Source organism: Salvelinus namaycush, chromosome 20 (assembly GCF_016432855.1).
Source record: "Salvelinus namaycush isolate Seneca chromosome 20, SaNama_1.0, whole genome shotgun sequence".
Lineage (NCBI taxonomy): Eukaryota > Metazoa > Chordata > Actinopteri > Salmoniformes > Salmonidae > Salvelinus > Salvelinus namaycush.
In genome coordinates, this window is record NC_052326.1 from 17,210,576 (window position 1) to 17,229,875 (window position 19,300).

Consider the following 19,300-nt stretch of genomic DNA (forward strand, 5'->3'; position numbering starts at 1 on the left):
TGCTGGCCTTCTAGGCAGAGTTCCTTTGTCCAGTGTCTGTGTTCTTTTGCCCATCTTAATCTTTTATTTTTATTGGTCAGTCTGAGGTATGGCTTTTCTTTGCAACTCTGCCTAGAAGATCAGCATCCCAGAGTCGCCAATGATTCTATGATTCCATGTTTGTTATTTCATAGTTTTGATGTCTTCACTATTCATTATTCTTCATTATTCTACAATGTAGAAAATAGTAAAAATAAAGAAAAACCCTGGAATGAGAAGGTGTGTCCAAACTTTTGACTGGTACTGTACATGAGATCGTTTTTAAATTGTTGACGAACGTAATTTATATTGCGCGTGTTGCATGTGCTGTGTGTGTTATACTGTAATCTTCAGTGGAAGGGAGAGCGCATAGTATTTGTGTCATTTTGCCTAATTATGCACATTCTGTAAACACACACAGTTGAATATTTTTCACTGAGTATTTGAATTAATCAGAAGCCATTGAACATAAGTCAGTCAGTCACACTCCTATAGTTGTTTAGTGAAGTGCACATGAAGAAAAGCTGGAGAGAGACTAACCTTTACAGAAGCAAGAATGCAGCTCAGTTTCTGTTGAAGCATCCTCTGCATTTTGCTTCCAGAGCTAAAAAGGTGAGTATGGCGCAGTGTTCTGCAAAGAGAGGGTCAAGAGAAAATGTTGATGTGGATATTTAGGAGTATATCCTTTCGTAGAGCCTTTGCCTCTGACCCTAATGAACACACATAGGATCCCTTCCTGTTCAGTGACGTCAGATCACTTCTAGTACTGCACATAGTAATTGATTCATATGAGGAGTTTTTAGGACAGTGGTTCTCAAACCTCTCCTCGGGGATGGCCAGACATTTCAACATTTTGTTGTGGCCTTGAATTAGCTTACCTGATTCATGTATTCAACGGGTGCCTGGATAGGTAGTTTAAGTATCAGCTAACCACATCATATGTTTTCGCAATCTGGTGCCCGACGGCACAGTCGATGACGTGTCACGCAACCATTGGTTGATGCATGCAATGTCTGAGCAGAGGAACGCGACCAAGGATTTGATGATTAGTTGACAATTTGAATCAGGTGTGCTAGCTCTGGAATAGATCAAACACATAGGACGGTAGGGGGTCCCCAAGGAGAGGTTTGTGAACCACTGTTTTAGGAAATATGCTTGGCAACGAGAGGGTTCGTCCAAGGTTACATCCAACTTATGAAACACACTTCACGTTGTTGTCCAAAGAATGCATCTGAGAGGCATTCTTAAAGTTTGCTTACCTTGACAGGCTGGCAAAATCGTAACATCCGGTCAACTTCTTTTCGCTTTTAAGGCTTGGAATAGCATGCAAGTATAGACTGTGTATTGCATAAGCAAGCAGAACAACCTTGAGAAACCCTGTGTGGTCTAACCTTCCCTGGCTGTTCCTGTCACCATTATCACATTAGTCTCTATTTCTATTCAGTCATGGTCACGACTCACTAAGAGAAGCGGGAGGCTGCACCCATAGAATGAATACAAATCTGCCGATCAACCTGTCACAGAGTGTTAGATGAGCTCACTTTATTCCTTTTATTATTTTCATTTCTTACGGCCGATTCTTCATCTTGTTTTTTTACACACTGCCTGGCAGTGGAAAGGCACATGCTCTTAAGTTTATCTTCTAAAAGAGTTTACCCCTTAGGCAAAAACACGCTGTTTTTCACTGCCTTGCTTACGCTTTTCTGGCGCAGGTCATTGGATATTCTGCTTACAGTTTAAAAAGCCCACCTCACTAGAACAAACACATGCACAATACGTGTCAAGTGCACACTTTATTCCCACTGAACTCTGCTTGAGTTTTGAAAATGTTCCTCATATGAAATAACAGGAGACGATTCAGGAGACGATTCAGGAGACGATTACCCAAATGATAGGAATGTGAAAGGAGATGAGCACCTACCGCAGTATACCAGTGGATGTACAGAAGCATTTATATCAGAACTGTCTTGTCTAGCTATGGTCGCTCAGGTCCTATTTACCGCCTGATAGGTTGTTGTGGTTGTTGTTGTTTTCTAGTGAGGGCTTCTCACCACGACTCACTTAACCAACAGATTCACATAGCTTATCTGACACATCCATAGCCATTGTGAGAGAGTAGCATGTGTGTGCTGTGTTGATGTGTATATGTGATGTGTGTGTGCTGTGTTCAGTGTGATGTGTGTGTTTGTCTAGGGCCATAGCAGAGTCTCACCCTTGTGGTCTTGATCTTGTTCCCAGAGGCGCACATCCATCCAGAGTTATCAGGCAGAGTCTTACACTCCTCTCCCTCCAGACACGGCTCCATCTCACACCACCACTTCCCAATCACAATGGACGCTGCCGGGGGGGGGAGAGAGAGACAGAGAGAGAGGGCTGAGTCCAACCTGTCATTACACACAATATTGGTACACAGGCGTGGGCAACAGACACAAACACATTGAGGATAATTCCAGCTTTTCAGTATGATGAAAAAGTCCTCAAGTGAACAGACTATGGTGATAAGACCCACACGTTTCTAAATTAATGTTCTCATCCTTCCTCGCTCAGAGCAATTTGTACAGTTTGTGAAATGAATCTCGCTGTTGACAATAATGTCTTGCCCAAACAGTGATTAATCATTATTTTGTTTTGATATAGTAGCATTGCATGGAGAAGCAGTAATCTTATTTTTAATCAAAACTAATTGCCTCTCATTAACATCTACAAAATACGTCCTCTAGCTATTAGACAAAACAAATAAGGTTCTTTCCCGTCTTCTCATCGAGATGTTGGCGTGTTTGTGTGTGTGAACGTCTGCCTGTGCGCGTGCACCTATTGCATGTCTACCATAGGAATTCACAAAGTGGTTTCTGTGACATTCAGACTTAGAAAGTATGTGCTTTGTGTCACCCATCTGCCGTTATACATCTGTTTTCAGTGATATAAATGTCTTGTATAGAACCTTCATTCCCATTGAAGGCAATGAGCCAGTCTGGTGTTTGTCCTGCATGATCTTCTTTTCACCCAGAAATGTACTACTGTACTTATTATTTTTTTATTTTAAATGCACATGTTTAGCATTAGATTGAATGCATCTCTTTGCTTAGCTTACCTTCCTAAAGTTTTTCCATTCCCCTCTTATGGCTGGGGGCAGTATTGAGTAGCTTGGATGAATAAGGTGCCCAGAGTAAACTGCCTGCTACTCAGTCCCAGAAGCTAAGATATGCATATTATTAGTAGATTTTGATAGAAAACACTCTGAAGTTTCTGTTTGAATGATGTCTGTGAGTAAAACAGAACTCATATGGCAGGCAAAAACCTGAGAAGAAATCCAACCAGGAAGTGGGAAATCTAAGGTTTGTAGGTTTGCCTATCCTATATACAGTGTCTATGGGGTCATATTGCACTTCCTAAGGCTTCCACTAGATGTCAACAGTCTTTAGAACCTTGTTTGATGCTTCTACTGTGAAGGATGAGGGAATGAGAGCTGATTGAGTCATGGGTCTGGCAGAGTGCCCTCGGCTCACTCAGGCGCGCCCCCGTGAGAGTTAGCTGCATTCCATCGCATTTCTACAGACAAAGGAATTCTCCGGTTGAAACATTATTAAAGATTTCTGTTAAAAACATCCTAAAGATTGATTCTATACATCGTTTGACATGTTTCTACGAACTGTAACGGAACTGTTTGACTTTTTGTCTGACCTGCGCGTCATCAATTTGGATTTTGGAACTAAACGCGCGAACAATAAGGAGGTATTTGGACATGAATTATGGATGTTATCGAACAAAACAAACATTTATTGTGGAACTGCGATTCCTGGGAGTGCATTCTGGATGAAGATCAAAGGTAAGTGAATATTTATAATACTATTTCTGACATCAGTTGACTCCACAACATGGCGGATATCTGTATGGCTTGTTTGGGCTCTGAGCACTGTACTCAGATTATAGCATGGTGTGCTTTTTCTGTAAAGTTTTTTGAAATCTGACACCGTGGTTGCATTAAGGAGAAGTTTATCTAAAGTTCCATGAATACTACTTGTATCTTTTATCAATGTTTATTATGAGTATTTCTGTAAATTGATGTGGCTCGCTGCAAATCACCGGATGTTTTGGAGGCAAAACATTACTGAACATAATGCGCCAATGTAAATTAAGATTTTTGGATATAAATATGAACTTTATCGAACAAAACATACATGTATTGTGTAACCTGAAGTCCTATGAGTGTCATCTGATGAAGATCATCAAAGGTTAGTGATTAATTTTATCTCTATTTCTGCTTTTTGTGACTCCTCTCTTTGGCTGGAAAAATGGCTGTGTTTTTCTGTGACTAGGTACTGACTTAACATAATCGTAAAACCTTTTTGAATTCGGACACTGTGGTGGGATTAACAGCAAGTTTATCTTTAAAATGGTGTGAAATACTTGTATGTTTGAGGAATTTTAATAATGAGATTTCTGTTGTTTGAATTTGGCGGACTTTCACTTTCCTGTTAACGGGATCTCAGCCATATGAAGTTAACTGGATAGGATTGGAAGTTTGAATGTCTGAGTCAAGATAGACATATTGGGGTCTTCCAACTCACATCCTGTTTCACCTTTCTGGTAAAGTTTTTCTGTAGTCTGTGTAACCAAGGTTACAGGGTAGCAAGTCTTTGTAAGCACCTCTTCAAAAATGCAGGGCACAGTAAAGCTCCTGTGCATTGTGGTACAAACTGTAGCAACATACGGAGCAAGAACAGGCTGAACTGTAGCCTACTTTTCAAACACTGGACACATAAACATTCCGAGAAGAACTGACTCATACAGTCGCTGCATTGGCTTTATAGAAACCACAGAGACTCCTCAGTGAAGTATCAGCAATCCCAGGCTGACGCTTCCCCTCCCCCTAAAGATGGCCTAACCGTGTGCTGAAGCTACCAGAGCTCAGAGCAAAGCGTTATCTTCCTCCGCACACCAACCAAACACACATTAACCATAGGCTCCCCCGTGGCTGTTCACCACATACAGCAATTACCACACACTCATCTGTCATATCTCTTTCTCTCTCTCTCTCCCCGTCTTTCTAACACACAGTGTAGCTTCAGTAAATATGCATCCCATCTTAATCACACAGCAATCCCATGTGTGATGGCAGGAAACATTATCTCACCATGAGGTCTTTCTGAGATGCTCCAATGTTTGTTTCCATGCTATTCTAGTTAAGCCAGGGCTGAGCTGGACAAACACCATCAACTGTATAAAGTCTGGTGCTCCAGGCTCTGATCGTTTTGTGCTGCAATGAGCCTGTTTTCTATTTACCTCCTGATTTTTGTTATGAACAGCAGAACCTGGAAACATTGAGAAGGATTTATATTCAACACTTTGAATGCAGAATCCACTGAATTGAAAATGGTAACGTAATACCTGCGAAGAATATTTATTTATTTATTTGGAATGGAGAAGAGAGAGACAGAGAGGGAGAAAAGAGAAGGAGAGAGAGGGAGAGCTGAGATTAAAATGCTGCCTCACCAGAGGGGTTGAAAGATGACCTATAATTTGCATGAAAGATGAATGGTATTTACTATACTCCACGAAACATTGATTTCTCCTCACATTGTGTGCTGAGCGTCTACATCTGTGTTAGTCATTTCTATAGGGCCAGTCAATTGTAGGTGCCTGTCAAACATGTCTCAGAGACACTAACTCTGCCCTCATTATAAACAGCATAATGGCTTTCTGTGCAAGATATATAAATAGCTCCAAGTCATTTCTACCACCGTTACAGTACCTTAGAGACAAGATGTCTATTGATAAGACAGTGGCAGACAGTGGCAGACTTCTCCATCTAATTCATAAGGTCATCATCGTAAAAGCTAAACTGATACAATTTGAACCCAACTTAAATAGCAGGCCTTAACTTGGCAGCCCTTCTGTGTGATCCAGTATGTGTAGGGAGTAAGAGAGCCACATGGGCTAAAGGAGAGGCTCAGGGTTAATATGGAGCTCCAGATCCATTGAATCCAGGCCAGGACATCTCTCTCTTAGTGACCATGGCAGCTGGAAAAGTTCCATTCTATGGGCTGGGATCCATTCCTCACTACCCAGCGGTCCACTCCAACCCTACCTCCCCCTTTCCTACTTCCAACACTAAAATCACAACCACAGCGACTTCATGACCCCTCCTGTTTCCCCTCCTCTCCTGACGAGAACTATGGAGGGGATGTGGATTATTATAGCAGGACGGTGGTCCCTGGGTAAATGACCTACAGTGCAAGGCCTGGTCATCACAAAAATGTCTGTCTGTCTGTCATACTTATTTTGCCTCTATGGCCTATTTATTGTCTTACCTCCCTAATCTTACTACATTTGCACACACTGTACATACACTTTTTCTATTGTGTTATTGACTGTACATTTGTTTATCCCATGTGTAACTCTGTGTTGTTGTTTTTGTCGCGCTGCTTTGCTTAATCTTGGCCAGGTCACAGTTGTAAATGAGAACTTGTTCTCAACTGGCCTACCTGGTTAAATAAAGGTGAAATAAAATAAAATATTATTGGCACAATCATGATGGATCAAATTCTACATTAGAGGTCTTCACGGGACAAAAACGTTTTCTATGTCACGGGTCTGAGAGTCTGATATGATTGTCATGGGTCTCGGGTATGTGTAATTTTAACTGACTTGTAGTGTCAGTCAATTAACTGACTTAATTGACTTTTACACTACTCTGAGTAAGTGAGTGAGTGAGTGACACGGAGAGCAGGGTGTAACGATCATCTTCGGGAGAAAGAGAGGAGGACCAAAGCGCAGCGTGGTAAGTGTTCATGATGATATTTTTAATTCAACTCAGAACACTAAACAAAACAATAAACGATGTGAACAAACGAAACAGTACCGTGTGGCGACAAACACTGACATGGAAGACAAACACCCACAAACCAAAAGACAAAACAGGCTACCTAAATATGTTTCCCAATCAGAGACAACGTCTAACACCTGCCTCTGATTGAGAACCATATCAGGCCAAACACAGAAACAGACAAACTAGACATACAACATAGAATGCCCACTCAGATCACACCCTGACCAAACAAAACATATAAACATACAAAGCAAACTATGGTCAGGGCGTGACACAGGGAGAAGACGCAATAGTAGATAGCTGCCAAAGCTAGGTTATTTATCATTCAATATGATTACATCGTACCTGTCTTGACTCCATCAAACCAGGAGAAGCTAGCTAGCTAGGCTAATTCAGGCTGCATGCACTTTCTCGTCCTACACAGTCACAAATAACAACATCTCAATTCAGAATATTAAGTAGCAGCCTACCATTTGGCTCTTGGTTGTTGTAGCCTATCCTCAGTGGTGGAAAAAGTACCCAATTGTCATACTTGAGTAAATGTAAAGATACCTTACTAGAAAATGACTCAAGTAAAAGTGAAAGCCACCCAGTAAAATAATAAAGTAACCCAGTAAAATACTACTTGAGTTAAAGTCTAAAAGTATTTGGTTTTAAGTAAACTTAAGTATAAAAAGTTTATGTAATTGCTAAAATATACTTAAGTATCCAAAGTTACAGTAAAAGTATGAATAATAAAAAATTCCTTATATTAAGCAAATCAGACAGCACAATTGTATTTTTTATTTTATTTACAGATAGCCAGAGGCACACTCCAACACTCAGAAATAATTTACAAACAAAGTATTTGTGCTTAGTGATTCTGCCAGATCAGAGGCATTAGGTAAAACCAGGGATGTTCTCTTGATAAGTGTGTGAATTGGAACATTTTCTGTCCTGCTAAGCATTCAAAATGTAACAAGTACTTTTGGCTGTCAGGGAAAATGTATGGAGTAAAAAGTACATTATTTTCTTTAGGAATGTAGTGAAGTAAAAGTAAAAGTAGTCAAAAATATAAATAGTAAAGTACAGATACCCCCAAAAACGAATTAAGTAGTACTTTAAAGTATTTTTACTTAAGTACTTTACACCACTGCCTATCCATCTCCTTTAACTTTTAATTCCATAATTTTAATTCCATGTTCCATTGATTATATATCTCCTAACTTTTGCCACACATGGAGGCTCCATGACTGTAGCCTATTGCTGCTTTGATGACGTATGATTGGCCAACAACAACAACAAGCTACACGTGCCACACGTCACTCTCGTGAAAAGCAAGAGCAGCAGAATCAATTATACAATTTCTCTCTTTCTACTGCTGCAGTCGCGTTTGGATCTGTATGGATCCTGCTGGACAAGTCAGTTAAAACTACACATACCTGAGACCTGTGACAATCATATAAGATCCAACTCAGAGCGTGACAATACTTACAATTCTGGATTCGGACCCCCTTGGTACAAGTGGATCCGTGAAGACCTCTGTTCTACATGACAGATCTCTTAAAGCATAATCCACCTTTACATTGAGGTTAAGAACAAGTTCTTATTTACAATGATGGTCAGTGACGACTGGGAAGCGCGGTGCAATAAATACATGAACAAAAAAACATTGAAATCATAGGACAAGACAGACATCACAACACAGAAGCACAGGGACATTATGACAAACACAAAGTCAATACAGAACAACATGGGCCAGCATCCCTGTGTAACGCTTTCATGACCTTGTAGAGACCAATTGTGTTAGTCATTTCATCGAATTGAGGCTGTTCTGAGGGCAAAAGGGGGTGCAAGTCAATATTAGGAAGGTGTTCTTAATGTTTTGTACACAGTGTAGAACGCATATGATGAGACGTGTAAAGGGAAAACAGGGCAGAATGATAAAGCATGTCTAGATTCTCAAGGGCTCCCTTGCATGCTGACCTGTAGATGACACCCCCATAGTCAAGCATCCACACAGGGGTAGTTACAGTGTGTGATAGATTGAACCTAACACATGTCTGACAGGTAACACAATGTAACACAATGTTTGAACACCTTGACAGATGAGCGAACATAATTGAATGTTGTCCCAGTTGAGTTTTGAGGGCATGCCTGAAGTTTCAATGGATAGTTAAAGCTGCAATGTGTACATTTTTGGGTGACCCGACCAAATTCACATAGAAAGTTATAGATCTGTCATTCTCAATGAAAGCACGTCTAAGAAGCGGTAGATATGTTCTATCTGCAATATTTCTATGCTTCGCGTTCTTAAGTTTTGTTTTTGAGTATTTTACTTTAGGTTTTGTACACCAGTTTCAAACAACTGAAAATACATAATTTTTGGTTATTGAAAATATCTTTCACAGCAGTTTAGATGGCACAATGATTCTCTACACTATACATGGAATGGACTTACTTGAAATGAATCAAGCCAAAAATTTACATTTTCCAATGTTTTTTTCCTATGTCTTGGCTTCCTGCAGGTGTTGGGGGTATGGATCAATAGTTTACACTGGATAACGGGGAACTCTCCCTGCCTCCCTCTGCCTCTCTCTAACGCCCCTCTGGCCCTCCAGTGCCCCTCTGTCTGGCACCATGTCCCTCCAGCCTCTAATAGTCAGCAGCACTCTTCTACTCTCCAATCAATCTACAGTACCCCAACAATCGGTGTCTGTGTCTCTAATCCATCACTCATTTATTTCCAAATCAATCAGTCATGGGAGTCCTATCTCACCAGACCAGTAACAAACCCCCAAACTGGGTATAATGAGCTGATTGTTTTAATGAAGAGGCCTGATCAGTCCTTACACAGAGAGATGAGCCTGGCTGAAGTCCCAGGGATACTAGCCATTTTGTAATGGCAGTAATAAGGCTGGGGAAGGTCAACAGAGCTGGAATAATGAAGCCAGTGTGTGATGATTGAGGGGCCGAGACAGAGACCCCAGATCTGAGGTCAGTTTCACAAGCCATTATTTTTTATTAATCGCTGCTCTGCACAGTACCAGACTGGCTCTTGATTAGCTATACAGACACTATTGTTTGGCCTCTCAATTATTACATGTCCAATATTTTACACTCATAATGACTACCCAGGGACTACAGCCTGTATTTATGGAATCTGAAAAGTGTATATTTGCGTGTGTGAGTAATGTATGTGTATGTGCTTCTGATAGTGTTTTTTTTCTTGAAGTGTGCCCGAGTGGTCGTTGTAGAACTGTATCACCTCTGGTGAGAGTTTTTTAATTTCCCATGACTTGTCAATTGTAACCTGTACAATTGCTATTGCAAAAAGAATATTGACAATGGATGGAACTTTAAAGTGTCCAGACGTGAAGTAGTATACGTGGAACTATACAGAGCGTGGAACACAAAGAATAGCCCTGGCTGGCTGAATGACTGGCTGAGCACTTCCTGTCTTGTCAGTTGAATTGTCAAGTGTCCAATGATGTCCGCTTTTGCGGAAGAGTTTTGCGGAATGCAACAAAGTTGGAGGACGTTAGCTACCTGGTTCCGTTCAATAATAAATAAAAATACATTTAAAAAACTCTGACTCATGCAGCCTTTAGTATTTGTACAGTTTTTACTTTGCTCCTGTCGGCGGGCGTGCAGCAAGAGAGGAGGCATTGTTTTTCTACAGGAGCTACAGCTCTGTTCTGCTGACCTTGTATTGGCACCAGGTTGAGGCCTTGCAGGCTTACTCATCACAAGTGGGTCTATAACTGAGTAAAGCATGCTGGGAAAGACAGAGGTCTTCCAATAAGTGAATTTGATGTTCATTTTGTGTGACTTTGTTTAGATGTCATTGGATTTAGACTTTGCACTGTCAACCGTGAGGCAAGGTAATCGTGGAAAGCCAGGTCTGAAGCATTGTTTTAACGCATCCACACACACACACACAGCCAGCACAAGTGTGTGTGTATAAAGAATGCATCTCCTCTGTATAGTCTGAGCAGTGTGTACAGTAGAAGAACATTATTTTATTCTTGCCTTTCTTGATGATCCTGCTGCATCATATTATGAAATGCATTGAGTATACCAAACATTAAGAACAGCTTTGTAGTATTGAGTTGTACCACCTTTTGCCCTCAGAACAGGCTCAATTCGTCGAGCATGGACTCTACAAGGTGTCGAAAGCGTTCCACAGGGATGCTGGCCCATGTTGACTCGAATGCTTCCCACAGTTGTGTCAAGATGGCTGGATGTCCTTTGGGTGGTGGAATATTCTTGATACACACGGGAAACTGTTGAGTGTGAAAAACCCAGCAGCGTTGCAGTTCTTGACACAAACCGTTCAAAGGCACTTAAATATTTAGTCTTGCCCATTCAACCTCTGAATGGCACCCATACACAATCCATGTCTCAATCGTCTCAAGGCTTCTATATCCTTCTTTAACATGTCTCCTCTCCTTCATCTACACGGATTGGAGCGGATTTAACAAGTGACATCAATAAGGGATCATAGCTTTCACATGGATTCACCTGGTCAGCCTATGTCATGGACAGAGCAGGTGTTCTTTATGTTTTGTATACTCAGTGTATGTAGCATGTCACATCTTCAGATATAATGAAGTATTCTCTTTGAAACATTGATATCACTAATGATGGTAATGGCCTTGCGTAGTCTTTTGAAGGGCCTTTTTTAACTATGTAGTTTAGTCCGAGTGCTTTTGATATTCTGTAGCTATTTAGATGGTTCTTTTGATCAGCAGAGTGTGTGGAGGAATCAGGCATCTCTTTCCACCCTTGAAGTAGCTAGCGTCCATGTGCCGTTTCCCCCTGGACGTTGCTCAAATGTACCATGACAACCTGTCATGCTCAGTATTACTCGCCCACAGCCAAACAGAAGGGTTTATTCTCCATCAGTGGCTAGCACCACACTTAATATGCCCAAGAGGGAAAATAAATGTGTGTCTGTGTGTGTACTGTACAGTATGTGTATGTATGAGAGAAAGTGTGTGTGTATTGCTTGTGACAAGAGATCATCACTGTTACAGTATAAATATTATGTGCGCTGTCTGTGGCAGGGTGCAAACAGCATTCTGGATGTGTGTGTGTGTGTGTGTGTGTGTAAAAAGTATGTGTACAGTGTTTGTGCGCTTGCATTTATCATAGCAGGATAAAGGCAGTGGTGCAGTGACAGGCGCCTAATTTGAGCATATTGCATTGGCCTAGCATGGGCTGTGAGAAATAAGCCTGAGTGTTTGACTTGTTAAAAGGGATGTTCCTCACTAAAAGCCTTGTTGGCCCTGACATAACTGGGACGTAGTTCTACTTGTCAAAGCTAATAATCAATTCCCATGCAGGGATAAGCTTACAGCACTCCCCCATCAAGTATGTGAGGCACCAGCCTCCAATACAAGCACCACATTCCCATGCATTAATAAATACCCCAATCATTTACCAATCCCAGAGGAAGAATCACACAAATACACATCTCGCATATCCACAAAGGAGTAAATATTACATAGAAAAGAATGTAACTGGAACTGTTTTATCTTAATGCAGTCCTTTTTCTCTGTTCTGTTTAGGGGTTTGCCTGGTTTGATGCTAATGACAGTTAATACACCCAGGATGCTGTCTCACAGGAGAGTAATCGATCTCTACGTCTTGCCACTCAGTACAGGACTTGGTGCACGTGTAGGGAAGATAGGGTGCTGAGTGTGTGTCTGTGTCTAAGTGTCATGGCCGTTTAAAGGAGTGAACCAAGGCGCAGCGTGATTTGAATCCATTCTTCTATTTATTAAACAAAGAACACTAACAAACTCACAAAACGTGAAGCCAACATAATGCTCACAGGCAACTAAACAAGGACATCTACCCACAAAACCAACTTGGAAAATGGCAACCTAAAAAGGCTCCCCAATCAGAGACAACGATAAACAGCTGTCTCTGATTGGGAACCCACTCAGGCCACCATAAACCTACATACCCCGAGACAATACAAAATCCCCATAGATAACCAAAAAAAACTAGACAAGACAAAAACCCCTAGACAATACAAAAACTAAACAAACCACCCCTTGTCACACCCTGACCTAACCAAATAATAAAGAAAGCACATATTACTAAAGTCAGGGCGTGACAGTACCCCCCCCCCCAAAGGTGCGGACTCCCGGCCGCAAACCTAAACCTAAATGGGAGGGTCTGGGTGGGCATTTCCCTGCGGTGGCGGCTCTGGTGAGGGACGTAGACCCCGCTCCACCTCTGGCTTGGCCCACTTAGGTGGCGCCTCTAGAGCGGGGACCCTCGCCACCGACCCTGGACAGGAGGGCAACTCTGGCAGCTCCGGACAGGAGGGAGACTCTGGCAGCTCCGGACAGGAGGGAGACTCTGGCAGCTCCGGACAGGAGGGAGACTCTGGCAGCTCCGGACAGGAGGGAGACTCTGGCAGCTCCGGACAGGAGGGAGACTCTGGCAGCTCCGGACAGGAGGGAGACTCTGGCAGCTCCGGACAGGAGGGAGACTCTGGCAGCTCCGGACAGGAGGGAGACTCTGGCAGCTCCGGACAGGAGGGTGTCGCTGGAGGCTCCGGACTGATTGCCTTCGTTGGAGGCCTCGTGCCATGACTCCTCACCGGAGGCTTCGTGCCATGGATCATCACCGGAGGCCTCCTGCCATGGATCAACACCGGAGGCTTCTTGCCATGGATCATCACTGGAGGCTTCTTGCCATGGATCATCACTGGAGGCTTCGTGCCATGGATCATCACTGGAGGCTTCGTGCCATGGATCATCACTGGAGGCTTCGTGCCATGGATCATCACTGGAGGCTTCGTGCCATGGATCATCACTGGAGGCTTCGTGCCATGGATCATCACTGGAGGCTTCGTGCCATGGATCATCACTGGAGGCTTCGTGCCATGGATCATCACTGGAGGCTTCGTGCCATGAATCATCACTGGAGGCTTCGTGCCATGGATCATCACTGGAGGCTTCTTGCCATGGATCATCACTGGAGGCTTCGTGCCATGGATCATCACTGGAGGCTTCGTGCCATGGATCATCACTGGAGGCTTCGTGCCATGGATCATCACTGGAGGCTTCGTGCCATGGATCATCACTGGAGGCTTCTTGCCATGGATCATCACTGGAGGCTTCGTGGAGGCTTCGTGCCATGGATCATCACTGGAGGCTTCGTGCCATGGATCAACACTGGAGTAGAGAGACACACAGGAGGCCTGGCTCTGGGAGCAGGCACAGGACTCACCAGGCTGGGGAGACATGCAGGAGGGTTAGTTCTTAGCACAGGCACAGGACTCACCAGGCTGGGGAGACATGCAGGAGGCCTTGTCCTTGGCCGAGGCATCGGATACACTGGGCCGTAGAGGCGCACTGGAGGTCTCGAGCAAAGATCCTGCACAACCCGTCCTGGCTGGATGGTGACTTTGGCCCTGCACGTGCGGGGCGCAGGCACAGGACGCACTGGGCTGTGCAGACGCACTGGAGACACAGTGCGCAGAGCCGGCGCAGGATATCCTGAGGTCTGGAGAGCAGGGCTGGCACAATCCTTCCTGGCTGGATGCTCACCCTAGCCTGGCAGATGCGAGGAGCTGGAATATAGCGCACCGGGCTATGAGTGCGCACTGGGGACACCGTGCGCATCACCCCATAGCACGGGGCCTGACCAGTCACATGCTCGCCACGGTAAGCACGGGGAGTTGGCTCAGGTCTCCAACCTGACTCTGCCACACTCCCCGTGTTCCCCCCCAAAACATTTTTGGGGCTGCCTCTCGGGTTTCCTTGCCAGCCGTGTTCCCGTGTAATCCTTGGCCCCTCTCATAGCTGCCTCCTCAGGACGGCGATGTTCACTCCTCTGTCCCCACGGTCCCTTGCCTTCCAGGATTTCCTCCCATGTCCAACTCTCCAGGTAACCACGCTGCTTGGTCCTCTTTTGGTGGGTAGTTCTGTCACGGCCGTTTAAAGGAGTGGACCAAGTCGCAGCGTGATTTGAATCCATTCTTCTATTTATTAAACGAAGAACACTTAACAAACTCACAAAACAACAAACCGAACCGTGAAGCCAACGTAGTGCTCACAGGCAACTAAACAAGGACAACTACCCACAAAACCAACTTGGCAAATGGCAAACTAAATAGGCTCCCCAATCAGAGCCAACGATAAACAGCTGTCTCTGATTGGGAACCCACTCAGGCCACCATAAACCTACATACCCCTAGACAATACAAAATCCCCATAGATAACCAAAAAACCTAGACAATACAAAAACTAAATAAACCACCCCTTGTCACACCCTGACCGAACCAAATAATAAAGAAAGCACATATAACTAAAGTCAGGGCGTGACACTATGGGACAAACACAGCAGATGGTAAGATGAGCCCGGCTGGGTAGCAGAATCGTTACTCATCGTAGATGCAACATTAATAATTGGAAACCTGGGGATGAGTTCCATCTGGGCCAGCGTACCCCACCATGCCCCACCCCACCACTGAGGGGACAGTCACGGGACATTGACCACACAGGTCTATAATATCTCACAGAGTTGAACAGGGGCCCGCAGGCTCCACACAAACAACTTTCAGAGCGAGTTCACACACTAGTTTTAACACTTTCATTGATTTTCCTTGATTGCGGACTCTTTTGTTACCTGTGAATTGCAGCAACTGGGTCTATTCCCTGAAAAAAAATCTGTCTATGTGCCCTTGAGCAAGGCACTTAACCCTAATTGCTCCTGTAAGTCGCTCTGCATAAGAGCGTCAGCTAAATGACAAAAAAGTAAATGCAAAGTTATGATCATCTGAGTACAAAATGGCATCTGTTTTTCTCTGTAATTTCACCTGCTTCTATGAAAGAGGGATAGGCACCACTGGCATGCTCCCTCCCTCCTTCTGGGGTGCTGTGGTGCTCACTGCTGGAACATCGCTGCTCAGTGACTTGTCAGTTCCATTTCCATCCCCTCTCTCTATATAACAGGCTGTTAATTAATACAGTAACAGGTACAGGGATTCTTTCCTCACTGCAGGAGCCAGGAGCACCGAGGCATGAAGTGTGAGCATCTCCCAGCCCTCCCTTCCCTCCTCTGCATCCCCCTATCCCCTTCTCCTACCGTCTCCATTCATTCTCCCCTCCCCACCACCTCACTCCCAATCCTCTCAACTCTCCTCATATCTTTATCATATCAAACTCTATCACACCAAGGCAATGTAAGAATATCAATCAGTCTAACATACTGCACTATATCCTTTCATTCAGGTGCGTTTTCCCTTTGTGAAATGCACTTAATAACATGCTGGGCGCGTTCCTATGCTCAGACATTGTGGATGCTTAACAGAGCTTAATAACACGCTGGGCGCGTTCCTATGCTCAGACATTGTGGATGCTTAACAGAGCTTACAACGGCTGGATAGGTGTTTGAAGTATCAGCTAAAGCAATATACAGTTGAAGTCGGAAGTAAACATACACTTAGGTTGGAGTCATTAAAACTTGTTTTTCAACCACCACAAATGTCTTGTTAACAAACTATAGTTTTTGCAAGTCGGTTAGGACATCTACTTTGTGCATGACACAAGTCATTTTTCCAACAATTGTTTACAGACAGATTATTTCACTTATAATTCACCTCATCACAATTCCAGTGGCTCAAAAGTTTAAATACACTAAGTCGACTGTGCCTTTAAGCAGCTTGGAAAATTCCAGAAAATGATGTCATGGCTTTAGAAACTTCTGGTAGGCTAATTGACATAATTTGAGTCAATTGGAGGTGTACCTGTGGATATATTTCAAGGCTTACCTTCAAACTCAGTGCCTCTTTGCTTGACATCATGGGAAAATCAAAAGAAATCAGCCAAGACCTCAGAAAAAATATTGTAGACCTCCACAAGCCTGGTTCATCCTTGGGAGCAATTTCCAAATGCCTGAAGGTACCACGTTCATCTGTACAAACAATAGTACGCAAGTATCAACACCATGGGTGTCACGCCCTGACCGTAGAGAGCGTTTTATGTCTCTATTTTGGTTTGGTCAGGGTATGATTTGGGTGGGCAGTCTATGTTCTATGATTTTCTATTTATATGTGTTTGGCCGGGTGTGGTTCTCAATCAGAGGCAGCTGTCTATCGTTGTCTCTGAGAACCATACTTAGGTAGCCTTTTCCCACCTGTGTTTTGTGGGTAATTATTTTCTGTGTGTGTTTGTGTGCACCTCGGTTGCGTCACGTTCTTTGCTGTTTACCTGTTTGTTTTTTGGTTGTTTAGGTTTCACTTTCATTAAAAGATGTGGAACTACATGCACGCTGCGCCTTGGTCGATTTATGACAGGGAGTTTGAGGATAGCGAGCGTGACAATGGGACCACGCAGCCGTCATACCGCTCAGGAAGAAGACTCGTTCTGTCTCCTAGAGATGAATGCACTTTGGTGCAAAAAGTGCAAATTAATCCCAGAACAACAACAAAGGACCGTATGAAGATGCTGGAGGAAACCGGTACAAAAGTATGTGTATCCACAGTAAAACGAGTCCTATATCGACATAACCTGAAAGGACGCCCAGCAAGGAAGAAGTCACTGCTCCAAAACCGCCATAATAAAGCCAGACTACGGTTTGCAACTGCACATGGGCACAAAGATCGAACTTTTTGGAGAAATGTCCTCTGGTCTGATGAAACAAAAATGGAACTGTTTGGCCATATTGACCAGGAGGCCTGCAAGCCGAAGAACACCATCCCAACTGTGAAGCACGGGAGGTGGCAGCATCATGTTTTGGGGATGCTTTGCTGCAGGGGGGACTGGTGCACTTCACAAAATAGATGGCATCATGAGGCGGGGAAAATTATGTGGATATATTGAAGCAACATCTCAAGACATCAGTCAGGAAGTTAAAGACTGGTTGCAAATGGGTCTTCCAAATGAACAATGACCCCAAGCATACTTCCAAAGTTGTGGCAAAATGGCTTAAGGACAACAAAGTCAAGGTATTGGAGTGGCCTACACAAAGCCCTGACCTCAATCCTACTGAAATTTTGTGGGTAGAACTGAAAAAGCGTGTGCGAGCAAGGAGGCCAACAAACCTGACTCAGTTACACCAGCTCTGTCAGGAGGAATGGGCCAAAATTCACCCAACTTATTGTGGGAAGCTTGTGGAAGGCTACCCAAAACGTTTGACCCTGTCACGCTCGTTGATGGAAGGAGCGGACCAAGGTGCAGTGTGGTAGGCTAACATCTTACTTTTATTAAAATGAACACCAAAAAACAACTAAATACAAAACGAACATAAAGTTCTGCAGGCTACACAGCAACAATACAAAATCAAGATCCCACAAACTAAGGTGGAAAAAAGGCTGCCTAAGTATGATCCCCAATCAGAGACAACGATAGACAGCTGCCTCTGATTGGGAACCATACCAGGCCAACATAGAAAATACAACATAGATTGCCCACCCTAGTCACACCCTGACCTAAGCAAATAGAAAATAAAAAGGCTCTCTAAGGTCAAACAATTTAAAGGCAATGCTATCAAATACTAATTGAGTGTATGTAAACTTCTGACCCACTGGGAATGTGATGAAAGAAATTAAAGCTGAAATAAATAATTCTCTCTACTATTATTCTGACATTTCACATTCTTAAAATAAAGCGGTGATCCTAACTGACCTAAGACAGGAATTGTGAAAAACTGAGTTTAAATGTAATTGGCTAAGGTGTATGTAGACTCCCGACTTCAACTGTATGTCATAGTAATTTGTCAGTCAATGACACAGTTGATGACATGGCACGCAACCATTGTTTGTTACGTCACATCGCCTTAGCTGTGGAACACGCCGGCTTTCTTAAATTTAGTAACTCACCAAGTTCGGAGTCCTTAGCCTTAGGAGCTCAGTTCAGAACTTTCAAAAAGTTTACGCAGTTGGTTCCAAGGATTAATTTGCTTAGCTTTGTCTGTCTCATGTGTCAGATGTAGCTAAACAAGCCTATGAAATGGATTGAAGAGGGCAGACATACGCCTCCTCATAGTATCGTCATTCATGATGAAGACTGTGTCGTTCCTTTGTGAGGGCAGCCTAGATTACTTTGATCTTTGAGGAGTTTGAGGTGAAACAATAAACTGCATCAGGATAAATTAGTTCTGAAGAACCTAACTTCTCTGTTGTGTTCTGTTCTATCTCACTGGGCTTGTGACTGCCTGTGGTTCTTTACTCTGTTTCCCTGTAACTGCGTCACTCCGTTGATTATTTTCCTCAGGCATTTCAGGTGTCAGCCCAGGGGTTCCCAGACTTGTGTTTTAAATTTTTTCATTTATGAACCTAAGCTGCCTTGGGCCATGCAATATTCAACATGGGTAATTCTCATGTGCTCAGCTGTGCATCTGAGGTATTGCTTGTCTCCCACAATCCTTTGCAGCACTCACCCAGATTCGATTTAGTCTCCAATTTAGAGTGCTTTGATATTATCTTAATTGACTTCATTAGGACATTAG

At 43.4% G+C, this 19,300-nt stretch overlaps 1 protein-coding gene across 1 annotated transcript in view; it reads right to left on the reverse strand.

Moving 5' to 3' along the window:
- Positions 1 to 622: 622 nt before the first annotated feature.
- Positions 623 to 19,300, reverse strand: part of LOC120065707 (chemokine-like protein TAFA-1) — a 271,320-nt gene continuing 252,642 nt past the window's right edge. The window contains exons 3-4 of the mRNA XM_039016788.1: positions 2,231 to 2,355; positions 623 to 649 (exon numbers count right to left, since the gene is read on the reverse strand). Of these exons, the coding sequence (XP_038872716.1) occupies positions 623 to 649; positions 2,231 to 2,355 (152 nt within the window). The remainder of the gene's footprint in view (positions 650 to 2,230; positions 2,356 to 19,300) is intronic.